At 38.8% G+C, this 14514-nt stretch overlaps 1 protein-coding gene and 3 long non-coding RNA genes across 6 annotated transcripts in view; 2 read left to right on the forward strand and 2 right to left on the reverse strand.

The window, feature by feature from the left end:
* The window catches only part of LOC144006517 (uncharacterized), a 57677-nt gene extending 44230 nt beyond the window's left edge, over positions 1 to 13447 (forward strand). Inside the window, exon 4 of the long non-coding RNA XR_013279851.1 lies at positions 13182 to 13447. This is a non-coding gene — a long non-coding RNA (uncharacterized LOC144006517). The remainder of the gene's footprint in view (positions 1 to 13181) is intronic.
* uvrag (UV radiation resistance associated gene) overlaps positions 1 to 14514 on the reverse strand; it is a 30854-nt gene that overhangs the window by 3679 nt on the left and 12661 nt on the right. For all 3 annotated transcript variants that reach the window (XM_077505386.1, XM_077505387.1, XM_077505385.1), the window contains 5 exons: positions 13990 to 14077; positions 13703 to 13763; positions 13166 to 13331; positions 10225 to 10300; positions 4258 to 4349 (listed from right to left, as the gene is read on the reverse strand). In XM_077505386.1, the coding sequence (XP_077361512.1) occupies positions 4258 to 4349; positions 10225 to 10300; positions 13166 to 13331; positions 13703 to 13763; positions 13990 to 14077 (483 nt within the window). The remainder of the gene's footprint in view (positions 1 to 4257; positions 4350 to 10224; positions 10301 to 13165; positions 13332 to 13702; positions 13764 to 13989; positions 14078 to 14514) is intronic.
* LOC144006518 (uncharacterized) lies at positions 1071 to 2444 on the forward strand. Its single transcript, XR_013279852.1, has 3 exons — positions 1071 to 1367; positions 1816 to 2045; positions 2328 to 2444. It is a non-coding gene; the product is annotated as an uncharacterized LOC144006518 (long non-coding RNA).
* Positions 2820 to 4199, reverse strand: LOC144006515 (uncharacterized). Its single transcript, XR_013279850.1, has 2 exons — positions 3341 to 4199; positions 2820 to 3259 (listed from the first exon to the last, which is right to left on the reverse strand). It is a non-coding gene; the product is annotated as an uncharacterized LOC144006515 (long non-coding RNA).

A 14514-nucleotide genomic window follows, 5' to 3' on the forward strand; every position in this document is an offset into this window, starting at 1 on the left:
CAATTACTTTTTTTGTGAATATATCAGTGGTCAGTGCAACGTCCAAGTGCAGCGCAGCCGGGTCAATGAGTTGCTGCTCGGGCCCTAACTAGAGCTGCACGGGCCCTAACTAGAGCTGCGAATTACAATGAAAATGACGTAATCTGATGAAATCGAACGGTTTCAAGGCTGACATGAATGATCAAAGCCTTTGTAACATTAAACCTCATTTGACAGAGCGTCAACTAAACAAAAAATATTCGTATCAAAGTCACTGTTGTGGAGAAAATGTATCTTTTGGTTTCAATTTTTGCTCAATGTCACTCAAATGACCTATTTTCAAATGCTGATTACTAAAGAACGGAATAAGGTAGAAACGTACTTTTTTTTTCTAATGAAAGAATGGAATGCGATCTTTCATGTGGTAGCCATGTTGTTTATGTAGCAAAAGAACACAATATTGTGTTTGCTTCGAAGAATGAGTTAAAATGCTCGAAATCCGCTGGCATTGGGGGTTGTCTTTTGATAACGTTTGGCAGTCAAAGAGTTAAATGAAACCGTTGTTGGCAACTTCCCTGCCCGATCGAGCACAAAGCTGTCTTTCATCTCCGTTTCCCTTCTCAAGGACCCCAAACGTGTATTACACGCATTAATTGAATAATCTTTTGTTTTGAAATAAGAGAAGCCATCAAAAGTTGGTGCCCTCAACGGCCCTTTCCTCTGATTACCTCCTAATGGGAAGTGGAAGGGCCCGAAGATGGATGAGATCAAAGCATGCATCCTGCTCGGTCTGCGTGCGTGTGTCGAGACAACAAGAACATGAACAAAAGTCGACGCTAATTCCCATGTCATTTGCTCAATCAAGACGTTCTCCTCCTGGTGCCATAAACACATGTTGGCCAATAAAAAACCTTCACACTGCGCTGCTGCTTCTCTGAGCAAAGCTATTGAAAAGTGCAAGCGAAGTCGATCAAGCTACTAACGTGTCGTGCAGTACTGTACCTTGAACTACAATCTCTCCTTCTCTTTCTTTCGAATGTTTCACGCTTGCCAAGATCTTCCCTAATGAACGATAATATACCTTATATAGGTCGCTTGCACATGTCGTCACTTCCGCCTCGGATTTCTCGTAGTCGCCATGCTGGGTGGCCTCCATTTACGTAGCGATTCGGTCTAACACGTATCTATCACGTTTGTTTTCTGCGTTTAAAATGGTACATTGTTGCTGCATCGTTGGCTGTTCGAACAAAGCCAAGGGGGAAAATGGTCGGTCTTTTTTCCGAATTCCGAAAAATAATTAGGAACCAGGGCCTGGAGACAGAGGAGTGCGGACTCCGGAGGGAAGTCGTTACTTTGGGCTCGTGTGTGCAGCGATCACTTTGTGAGCGGTAAGCTTGTTTACCTTTATTTAATTTAATGCATAAGGATTAATAACGTTTCGACCGCCCATATATGGGCAAGTTGCTTATGTTTTGGATTCATGAGCAAGCAAGTTCGGTAGTACAAGCTGGCTAGCGGACGTTAGCCGAAAGCTAACATCGAACATTTTCACCCAAGTAGTGCCAGTGCAAAGTGTTTACTGCTGAAATTGGATTGATTAGTCTTGGGCTCTTAATGCCGATAACATGTTTTTTGGTGGCAAAATGTAAACTTGGAAAAAAGAGACAGAAGGGGGTGATGCAAGAAAACAGACCCCGGTAGCCTACACATCATGCTAAAGAACTTATTCGGTAGCCTACACATCATGCTAAAGAACTTATTCACGGCCACCCTACTGCGGTAAAATAACCAGTCTTTCCATATTTTATTTGTTTATATATTTGTTTATTTTAACAGGTCGCCCTGCGCCCGTTTTTCTGTCCAATCATCCCGACTGGGCTCCAACATTAAAGTTGGGTCCCAAGTTACAACATCTGTCTCAGCCCAGTCGGTGCCAAGATATGAACGTGCACAGGAGAGACAAGCAAAGAAAAGACGACTCGGAAGTGGCAGAGAGTTTGTTGCAGTTATGCAGCCAGATGGCTCCAGTAACCTGTACCCTCAAGTACTGCTGACATCAGACACTGGTATGCCACTCAGAATTCATTACATGATATATTGTATGCATGAGTGAATGTATGTGTTTATGTTTGTGTGTGTACACGCACCTTATATTTTAGAGACATTTGGAAGTGTTTATAGAAATAAGTATTTGCCTGTAGCAATGTTCATACATTAAAAAATGCAACAAAATGTGTACATTTCTTTTACACTGACAAAAAAACTATACTACTGTACTATATTAAACCTATTACTGGTATGTCTTTTTTTGTGATCTTTTTTTTTATTATTATTTATTATTTCTTTAGGGATCTCATGCCACACCGACTTGATTGCCAATGACATGATGGAAACGAAGGCGAGCATTGAAGGAGGACAACATGCGACTGTTTGTTTGGCGCTAATAAAGGCAGCGAATATACAAATTCTATTGTTGGGTTTGTTTACAAAGCTATACATAATACAAATGACAGGATTTGACTCAATATGGCAATATGGTCCCTCTTAAAGTAATGGCATAAATCTCTATTATTTCTAAAAGCACAAAAAATGAAGTGAATAATGATTAGATGTAGTAATTTCAGGGATAAAATTGAACTGTTAATTAATGCAGTTTATTTTAGCACAGGTGCCTACCATCCTGAGATATTTACATTAAAATTCCTTACTGCTTATTCTCACGAGGGTTGATAATTTGTGTCAAAATATTAGGCCATTATTTTAAGAGTATGACGGTATGATGTAATGTTGATGGGGTATGCAATGACTTTCATTATGCTATGTACAGAGGAAAAAGTTGCTCTCTTTTAAATTTGTTTAATGTAAGACAAGTACCAGTACTGTTACAGTTTTCCCAATAATCCTTGTTTCACACTTGTCACAAAACCACTGTCCACTGTGCCAATCTAGACTTCCAAAAGGCAGTCTAGATTGGCACACTTCAAGTGATATCATTTGATTTTACAATGTGCTGCAGCACAAAAAAACTACTTTACTCCGCATCTTTGAAGTACATGAGCAAGTGGTAGGTGACAGCGGCTGAGCAGGAACACTGGAAGTCCACTGCTGATCTAGTAAATGCTCTCCCGAGCAGTTCAGGTAAGGAGGGGATTTTGGGAAAAAAAACTCTGGCTTTTCCAGCTGGCCAAAACGAGCGATCTGGGTGGACTCGCTCAATCACACTTTGTCCACACCACAAAGTCGCAGAAGTCCGTCCAGTTAAACTCATCTGTGCCTGAATCTGAAAATATTACAAACATTGTAATGAAAATATGAAACATAGAATTAAATAATAAACTACAAAAAGTAAAGCCATACATACCTGGTAATACTATTGGTGTTGTCGTGACAAGTGATGGGAATTGTTGCCATCCGGCACCAGACAGAAATTGGGTGTTGTGACAGCCTCCTTAACCGTGAGATCATAAGAAAAGCTGTCAGTATGCTCAGTAGTTACCATGAACACGTTTTATTGTACTGGAAACTGAAACTAAAAATACGTCCTCTGAGAGTGGTTAACCTTAACCATTTAGAATAAGTTGATTAAGTAACATGTAACTAGTGAAAGGGTAGCATTAAATTTAATTAAGCCACGGGGAGGCTGTGCATAGTTACTTTTTATTCTTATACGCTCTGCCATATTTGCCTGTTATCAAATTGTTAGAAAAACCACATCAGGTAAACCTAGCTGTGCATGTAAACACAATGATAACAGGAAGCCTGAGAACAAATCAACATTTTTGTGTGCAGAATTACCAACACCATGTGGTTTACTTACGTGCAACAGCAACAGTTTCTTCTGATGCGATGTTAAAGTTTACACTCTGTATCCACCCGCTTACAAAATAATTGTAAGCCTCCAGGGATTTGTTGGCGTGTTATGGAGCATGTTGTCAACACGAGGTAGTGAAAGATGTCCAGAGATGTCACATTTGGCCAGCAAGCTTTCTCCGTCAAAAAAAATTCACCCTTGGTCAGGACGTAATTAGGATCAATCCCACCACACAGAGACACCTTCTGCCTGTATCTTTGTTTTTGATCTTCCGGTAAATCGTGAAAATACTGCGAAAATTACATCAGGTTGATGAGCTCTACCGTGTAACTCACGAGTGTACCTTGTGAACCGGCGGACACCCAAGATGGCGCCCGAAGAAAAAACTCCCATGATGCATTACGATGTGCAAGCGACCTATACGATAATCTTTCCTTATATTTGGCGCCGGCATTCTTTTGTCTTACCATCGGACAAGCAAGCCGTGTTCCAGAAAATTCTTCAGGTTGGGAAGCGTTTGCTGCAGGTCTGGGGTGGTCAAGCCATGTTGATATCTCAGCTGTAAGAAATGAAAAAGAAAAAAAAAACAAAATCAGGACTTTACACATTCCTTCACCTTGACACAATTCTTCTCATAACCGCAGGCTATTACGTTTCTGGATACACGATGGACATCCTGAGCTGATAACAGCCGTGTGAGGCAATGAGCCAAGTGTAGGGAGACACGAAGTAACATGTGGGTGGCATGAAAAAACAAATGAGTGGGGGAAAAAAAAAAAAAGTGATTCACAGTTCAAACACCGTCACATCCAACCAATCCTTGACCTGCAAAGTTTATTTGCTCGATATCACCGAGCAGGATAAGAGCATCGTGTCACACGTTCGGGACATCCACGGGCCCACACACAAATACGTTTGCGTCGATTCCAGCTGACATCTGTTCTTTCCACTCAGGTGCCATAGCAACAACACCTCCCTTCTTCTCTTTACATCCACACTAAAACCGATTGAGCCTGATTTAATAGGCCGCTTACTCATGAGCGCATAGCTTAGCGGCAAGATTCAAACAAATCATCATAGAGATATAAATAGATGCACAAATGTTTTTGTTTTTTTGTCTTGGGCGTTGGTTGGTATGTCAGTAGGTCTTATGAATACATTGGAAGCTCAAACGATCCATTGCAGATTAAAAGGTGAAATTGAATGACTGTCCTTCGATTTTAGGACTCAAAAAGGTGGAAAATTTACTGTGGACAAAAGGTGATTGAGTTTTTATGAGTCTGAAATGTTGTTGACTCTAAGTCTATTTGACAAAAAAAGCCAAGAGATGACAAATCACCTTTAATCACCTTTCAAAAGCCAAGATTTTTGTGATGCCAAAAATGATAAGACCAAGGTCAATAATTTCAAAATCTTTTACCAAATTTCCACCTTTGATGACACCCAAAATACGTACAACACATTTGGAAAACAAGCGGAAGTTTTTAAAGGGAAAAATAGAAAAAACTACAATAACTCGATTGCATAAATATAAAAACCATCCAAGTAGTACCTTTTTTTTTCCCATTTTACTGTCTTCCTAGTGTAAATCTTAGTTTACTCTAAAACTGAGTCTATTTGCTCCATATCTACATAGTCATAAATTACTCAAATAGTCAAATTTACACTACAAAATTTACCGTGTTCCTCAACGTGGAATGTAATAATCATTGCTCATCCGTCCTCCTTTTAAATTTTCAACAAGCCTTTATTCAAGCAATTTTTTTTTCAATATTCCTTACTGAAAACTTCATTTAATAGTGGCGCACTCGGCCCTTTAACACCCGTCGTTCTCCCCTTCTTTCTGCTTAATGTAACACAGGTGTGGCGCATTCGCTGAGCCCGCCTGAGTCAAATTCAAACCAGATTGTTCAGTCGCACATCTTCTTGTTACACTTGACAAAAGTATCATATTGCCGCCAAACCTCGTCGGCAGATTTACATAATTGTGGGAACGGTTGTGCGAGATCAATCGAAAATTCAGATTGTGAGATCACCAACGATCGGTCGCTGCAGTCCGAATGAGTTCTGCTCATGTCGTGATTGTTTTGTTTGTTATTGTTGTTTCCTATTAGAAAAGTCAGAATCATTCAAGATCATTTTGACCTTCGGGTTATTATTACTCTCGCCAAAGAGAGACCGTGGTGCTGCTGTGGTGCTGCAGTCAAGCAACCCGAAACCGACACGGCCTATGTGAAGTCCCAAAACTGAGGGCAACTTCCTGTTTGCAAAATTGGCACGCCCGCCATCATCAATCCTCCATGGCAGCCCTATAAACTCGATAATGTCTCAATCAGACACGGCTTTGAAAATATGCAAAACCTGAGTGCTTTGTAGTATTAACTCGTTCACTCGCCGCCATTTTCACATTTCGCAATCCCGTTCGCTCCCGGCTGTTTTACTGGATTTTGACTGCTTTTGCAAGGCCCACAGAATATTGTGTTCAATTGCTATAAAAGCATGGAAAAAGAAAGATTAAAGTCTCTTCTTTCATCAGGAAAAAAAAGTATGTTTATCTGTTTCCGTTTTGCAGCAATTAGCATTAGAAGAGAGCGAAGTTTCATCAGTTTTCACAAATCTATTCAAAATTGTAAGTAATTGAGCTTTTTTTTCTATATGGCCCTGGTTGATCTCCTTTGCTCTGCTGCCACCTGCTGGCCGTTTGTGTAATAACTACCATTTATACAACCGTTTTTTGCAGTTGAGAGGCTGCATCAAAGCCTTCTGTATGCTCTAGCATAAAAAAAACAAAAACGTATAAATACGTCTTTGGGACACTTAAAACATTAAAAAAAATGTATTTACACGTTATTGGGAGCAAATGAGTTAATTCCAAAGCATTATGTGCTAAAAAAGAAAAAAAGAAAAAAGTGGATCGATGTTCAAACACTGCAGGGAAATGAATTTGTCAGTTATGTTGGCATCTCGAAGAACAAAAGCAATATCATTGCCTGCATGCTTATTGACGATGGTGGCAAATGGGGATGGGCATCATAACTGATGATTAGAAATTGCGATGATTGAGTTCAAAACAGAGAAAGTCAACATGAATCATTTTCCTCTGGAAGAGAAACATTGTGGCGTACTTACAAGGACCAACTATTTTTATGCATGTGCAGTATTTCCACAAGGCCCCTATGAAAATAGTTTCGTATATATGGAGGATGTATATCTGGTTTGTGGGCTTCATGCTGCGAACAATTTTGCTCTAATCTCCTCGTGAATGGACGGATTATTTTGCTTTCCTCGATATTTTGGAGTTTCCATGACTGACATTTACTATTAGCAGTAGCAAAGAAGTTGAGACTGCTGAGAAAGTGAGCGGCCAATCCGAGTTATGTATATAAATACGTATGGATATTTGCAGCGCGTAAGAAGTTTCTGTTTGTGTGTGTGCGCATTCAATATGAAATGAAAGGAATCGTGTACAAAACTGTAGCGTTTTTACACAATTTGTCTTTGGAATGTACTGAAAAGTGAGTCATGAAACGCAAGACTCAGCTGGAAACCCGGAATAGTTGAACAGTGGAGTCGAATCGCGCTCAGGCCGTCGAGCTCCACCTTTTCCTCTCCGAAGTAGTGAAAATGGTGATAAATGCTTGAGACATTCCAAGGTAGATCTCTCTTCCAGGAGCAACGCTTTAGGGATCAAATAGCACTTTGTCTTCTCGTTTCCCACATACGTACACTACGAGAGGTCCTGGGAACAAATCCAAATCTTTTTTTTTGTTTTTTTGTACAGTTTCTTGACAGTTTATTGCGTATAACTGATAACTAAAGATAACTGCAAACACGAGATCTGTCACAGATCAAGCCAATAATTCTGTTGTGAGGAAAATCTAACACTGAATCAGTGGCAGAGTGGTCGTCTCACAACCCAGAGGTTGTGGGTTTGATCCCGTCCCATTGTGATGGCATCAAAAGTATCCTTGAGCATGATATCGAACCCTCAAGTTGCTCCTGATCGTCATCGGTAGGTGAATGAGTAGTTGAATGGAAAGCACTTTGTGGGCCTTGTAAGGTGAAAAAGTACAATTTACCATTCATTCTAATTTCTCTGCTTTGTTGCCTTCAGCTTTTGGGTTATTTATTTTTTTGTACTTTTTTGCACTTGGCCAACAGCCACAAAAAAAGTTCCACCTCTGAAAAGTCACAACATTCGATGTCAAAGGGCAGATACAAGATGATTAAATTACTTGGCATCAAACCAGGTTGCAGGTTTGAGGACAAGGTCATACTTGTCGACGTTTTCAGTTGTAAATTTTATTCGTAGTCACTTTTCAAGTTAAAGACGACCGACTTTCCAAGGGAAATATCTCGGGGCCAATAAGCTCTATTTCTGCACGTTTCCACATTCACAAGCCTCTTATTAGGCTTCCCTATGAGTAATAACCATTTTTATAGAGCCGCAATTGCCGCTCTTAATTGCAGATGGCGCTCTGACGTGGGCACCAGACCACCAGCATGGCATTCTGCCGGGATGTCACGGTGTGAAATGGCCCAAAAAGAAACATGGAAGACTTACCTCAGTAAACAAAAGATGAACTCTGTGCTGACCCGGCTAGTCACATGACTGCAGGGAATGCACAAAATACTTCTATTTCGACACATACGATATTTGAGGTGTTTTTTATGTTTTTAACAAAATTGCTTGAAAAGTGAGGGTAATGGAAATCCTCCATGATTGATTTAAAGTTACAATTGAACCTCCAGTACATGCCTTACGGACCCTTTCAACAATCAAGCAAGATCTAACGAGAAGAAATATGCAAGTTGGAACTTCTCATTACCGCTTCAGCAATCAGACACGCCGCAGGAAAATGGACAAAATGTAGAAAATCAGAACCTAAAGATATGAGGTAGCTTCATCTACTCGTGAAAATCTGGTGCCCAGTCGTCTTCTAAACGCACACAATTCCCACCTTTAAACTTTCTCTTTTTTTTTTTTTATCAAAAGCATACATCCTGATGGTGCGCTCAGACGAGTCGACTTCATGAATCTTCCGTGGGGTGCCATCAGATGTTTAACTCTTGCTGAAAGTTTAATTTCACCACTGATAGAAGGCACATGTTGCCGCCTCGAGAAGCAAAAAAATAAATAAACTTAAGCAACAAAATTAGTTGCGATAAATCACGAGTCAAACGTTTTTCATTTGATAACATTAATAAAGCAACTGAACGCACAATTGCATATTTGACGGTTCAAAGGAATCTTGTCGCAAATGAGATCCAGACAAGACGGACTTACAGACTCGGCAGATCGTTTTCACCTCTGTCCATAAAAGCGATACAGATTCAAACTCGGGTCGTTCTAAAACAGATGTCCAACATCATCTGTTACCCAGACGGATCCACATGTGGAGCCCACGATGAATTCGTGGCAACAATACAATATTTTGTTGTGTGCAAAGTATCAACAACGAGAGTATGTTAAACCCAAACGGCTAACAAGTAGCTTCCTTACACAGTAAAACAATGCCGCAATTTAATTTTTTTTGCATTTATAGCTTATTCACTCTTTTCAGCAAAAATCAACCTTTATTATTCGTCATTGCTGGCATGACAAACTATAAAAAAAAGAGATTGGATTGAGGAATAAAAATGCAGCCTTTCAGTGTCTTTTGACTTGACATTTAAATGTTAGAAGTGAAAAGTTTTGTACTATTAATGGCCATTATGTGTACTTCAATATGAACAGATTGGTCAAGAGTTCAACTCTACCCAAAGGTGTTTTTTTTTTTTTTTTTTTTTTTTTTTTTTTTGTGAAGATCAAAATAGAGAAGCATATGGTTTAAATAAATTGAGACAATTGAGATTAAAAAAAAAAAAAAAGTTTGAATTACTGGTACTTAACTCTTTGACTGCCAAAAACGTTGAATACCGTTGAGTAAAATCACGATGTGTGCCGCCATAAACGTTTTTGTTTTTTTATCAGTGGTCAGCACGACGTCCAAGTGCAGCGCAGCCGGGTCAATGAGCTGTGAAATCAGAAACACCCACTCACTATGGCCAGAAGATGGCAGCGGCAGCTGCTCGGGCCCTAACTAGAGCTGCGAATTACAAATGAAACATGACGCAATCTGATGAAATAGAACATTTTCAAGGCTGACGTGAATGATCAAAGCCTTTCTAACATTAAACCTAATTTGACGGAGCATCACTAAACAAAAAATATTCGTATCAAAGTCACTGTTGTGGAGAAAATCTCTTTTCTTTTCTAACACATTTTGAAAGGTACTGTGAAATCCCATCTTTGTCAGTCATAAACTGCATACGTAGATTTCATTTATCCTAAACTACATCCTCACTACCATTCATGCATTTCTGTCCCTAAAATGTGGACGTCTTCAACATTCTATTATGTGGTTTGCATTCGCCGTGTGTCGATATTTCACCTGAGCAATGTTCTTGTTGAGCAAGTAGACGCCGTATTCAAAATGGAAGCGCTCTCCTCGGGGATACAAAGGGAATCTGATGACAGGAGAGAAAGAGAAAAAAAATCGTTTCAAGACTTCAAGCATTGCCAATTTTACATTTGTTAATACAAAAAAACAATTTGGCCTTGCTGGGTGGAGTTTGCATGTTCTCGCCGGGTACTCCCGTCTCCTCCCACATTCCAAAGACATGCATGGCAGGTTAAATGGGCGCCTTTTCTTTTTCATTTTAAACATATAAATAGAGAGCTTTTGTTTAATTAAAAAATGTAACAGAAATTGTAGGGAACTTACAGGGTCATCAGCATGTATTAAGCTAAATTCAAAACTAAGCAAGTAAATAAATAAATAAATAAATAAATATATAATTTTTTACTGTAAATAAAGCTTTCCAAAATTTCAACATAATTTCTATATTTTATTTATTTATTTATTTCTAAATTAAACAAATCTTGGGACTTCCCAGTGTTTGCAGTAAATAAATAAATAAATAAATAAATAGTTTTCTACTGTAAACAAAGCTTTCCAAAATTTCAACATAATTTCTAAAATGTATTTATTTTTTAATTATTATTTTTTTGAATAAATAAAAAAAAATCTTGGGACTTCCCAGTGTTTGCAGTAAATAAATAAATACATAAATAGTTTTCTACTATAAATCTAGCTTTCCAAAATGTCAACAATCTTTTTAAAATTATTATTATTATTTTTAATAAATAAAAAAAAATCTTGGGACTTCCCAGTGTATGCGGTAAATAAATATAATACGCGACAATTGTGATGATCGCGTCCAACAGATATTTCACCGAGAAACGTGAGCGGAAAAGTGCGTCACTGAACGCCAACCTTTACAGTTGTGTGACTGCAGTTGGAACGTGCGTGGGAGAAATGAAAGGGAGCGGAAATGGAAGACTTTTCATCATTTGGCAGCTGCATACGCTGAAGCCGTCCTCTACGTTAAACACTGTTAAATTAATGACATTTCTGGAGGAATATTCTGGGGGGGGGGGGCAACAGTGCGATGTTTGTCCCATGGATGGAGCGTAAAATAAACAGAAAACACGGAAAATTCTGTATGGCTCTAATGTGAACTTGCAGCTGGTATATCTGTTTTATGATGACTATTTTTAGATGTGAATTTAGATGGCCTTGCTAATCCTGCCACACTTTGAGCACCCAATAACATGTCACCTCACTTGTCTCAATTGACTGCCTCTTTCCGACACTTTAATCACCTGCTTTTTTTTTTTTTTTTTTTTTTGACATTGTTAGAGCTGGCTAGGTGCTTTCCGTCTGCCCACACATCATTTTGTAGTGTGAGCACACCCCACCAGGGCCCCTGGGGTCATAAACCCTGACAGGGGGGGCGTGGAACTTTCCTGTAACATTGACCCCCTCCCACTCGTGCACGCTCATGGATTGTTGTGTCTGTCAAGCAAGACAGCCTAAAGGTTTATTTTTGATGCTGGATATCCTTGTGTGAATATCCTGCCACGGAGGAACGAGAGGCGAATATATCGCGACGCGAGGGAAGGTCACGTGGGAGTTTAAAAACGACTGATCCTCTCCAGCTGTTGTCATGACCTATTCGCACATGCCGCAATGGCCGTTCAATCATTGAGTCTGATAATGTCTCACTTTTTTCACCTCACACGCTTACTCCCAACTGTTTGTCTTATTACGGATGACAAATGTGGATGTGCGAGCGTCAACGCTTATCTACAAGCCAATATACGTCGCTGTGGCAAAAGGTGGTGTGAATTTTTACACAGTAATGTAGCGTCAAGGCAGTGCTTCTCAATTATTTTCTGTCATGCCCCCCCCCCCACCCCCCCTAGTAAGAAGAAAACATAAAAAAGAAAATACATGCACAGGCACATGTAATAAACAAAAGGGTGCATTCATACAAGGTGAAATCGTACTCGTAAATTGTAAACGTTAACTTACTGAAATAAGTCAGTGCCAGTAAACACAAGATAAAGTATTCCCAGAGGGTAAAAGTATTGCGTACAATACAGCTGTTGCCTTGATGCCTGGTTACTAGAGGAAAAAAACATGTATAAACAATCATTTAAATAAGCTACAAGTTATGTGCATGAACACATTTTATCACTACAGTAACAATCCTGGCAAAGCCAAAGACAAAGACAAAAAAAACGTAACTATTATTATCTTCTTGTCAACAACTGTGACCGTTTATGGAATTTTCAAAAAAAAAAATTGCACTCATCCAATGTGTATGGTGCAGTTTTCCAGTTTGACTGTAACCAGCGTCTCTAATTGGAGTTAAAAAAAAAATTTAATAATAATAATAATAATAATAATAATTAAAAAAAACAAAAAAACAGTTTGTGTCGTTGATGGACTAAAGGGCAAGTTTTTTTCCCCCCCCACAATATGCTTTAATGGAGACATGTCCCTACATTTTTTTTAAATCAACTAAGATGACAATCAAAATATAAAAAAAAAAAAAAAAAAAAAGTTTTATGACACTATGTCTAAGTCAAATACATGTAGCAAAGCGTGCGTTAAGTAATATTCTGAGTACTCTCAAGTTTGCAAAACAACATTGTTTTGGTATTACGAAGGAATTTATTTATTTAGTGATTTATTTATTTTTGTTACGTCAAGCCCTCTGGTAAAAATGATACATACTGTAATCTTAACTGATGGCTCTGTTGACTATAGCTATATTAATAAGCGGCCGTAAAAAGTATTTGCCAGACACAGAGTGAAATTAATTTACAGGCAATAGATTAGTGTTTAGGGAAAATTGCTTTAAAATTGCAAGTCAATAAGTACTGACAAAACAAAAACCAACACTCACTTTGATCAAATCTCCTTTGGTTTGAGATCAAACAAACGTTCATAAAAGGTATTATTCATCCAGCGTTTTACTTACTCTCTCTCTTTCTCAGTGAGTCTGTCAGTGATGGTGTCTTTGATGGAGGAGCGCGAACCCTTGTGGATGACCGGATACCGAAGCGGGATTTGCAGGAAGCACGAGATCATCAGGACCAAGTGTGCCGTGTAGCCCAGCGCGACCGCCACGCTCCCATCATCCTTTGCTGCAGGAAGACACAGGAAGAAGGAAAAAAAAAAAAAAAAGAAGGTAACATTATCCTTTGCTACAGGAAAAGGATGCAGCTTTACAATATATTGCGCAATAATCTACAATTGTCTTTTCGAAGGCCAAACCCCGAGTACGCATATTAAAACTGCATTTCAACAGTTTGATGTTCTTCAAACATTAATGCCTGTCACAAAGTCACTGAAAACTGCTACATCTTGAATAATGTTGCGACCACATTATATATATATATCTACATTAAAGGCTGCGTGCTAGCCAAGATCAAATATTTGTTGAGCGTGCCTTTCCCGCAGCTCATCCGAGTCAAACCGCGAAACACGTGCCGCTCGCCGGTGCACAATAAATTACCTTGAAAGTCTTCAGAATTTGGCAGCTTCACTCCGCAGATAACATAATCGGACGCAGTTGCCTGCGGAATGAAAAAAGAAGAATTTTATTATTTAAAAAAAAAACAATTAGCGGCCATGCAGTATTTCAAAGTATTAAATAGCAATGACCTAAAGAGATTTTCCCCACACACTGATTGTATGGAACAATTTATGATAGGGAAAAATGTGTAACAATGTGAGCTTTCTGTTAATTGCCAATAATAATTCAATACGACTACTTAATTGAACAACGGGCTTCGCACTCACCACGTCGATGGGGTAAATGTAGGAAAGCTCGGAGAGAAGCTGGCGGCAGCGAAACGTAAGCTGGGCGTTGAACTTCAAGAACTGCTCTCTGGGCAGATGCCAACAGACAACAAAATGAGCGACAGAACAGATTCAAGCTAAAAAATCAATCAATACATAACGATATATGTATAGATAGGTAACATGTTGAGTGGTTGAAATTGAAAAAAATATTCATAAATGACTTTGTTATGACACTTCAAAGGAAAAGCCATTTTTTGGACAAAATCGCAACAAGCTCAAATTTGCGCCCAAGGGTTAAATAAATAAATAAATTAATAAATAAATAAGCTACACATTTGTTCAAATTAAATGACATATTTGACTATAGTTTTAAAAAGACTATCTGTTTCTGCACTGGACAAAAAAAAATAAAATGCACCCAATGAATTCCAGTGTGATGTAGTAAGAGAACAATCGACAATGGCATATTTATTTCAAAGTAAAACGCACTGGCAAGAGAAGACTCGGACTGCAATTTTCTTT

The sequence above is a fragment of the Festucalex cinctus genome, chromosome 18 (genome assembly GCF_051991245.1).
Source record: "Festucalex cinctus isolate MCC-2025b chromosome 18, RoL_Fcin_1.0, whole genome shotgun sequence".
Classification (NCBI taxonomy): Eukaryota; Metazoa; Chordata; class Actinopteri; order Syngnathiformes; family Syngnathidae; genus Festucalex; species Festucalex cinctus.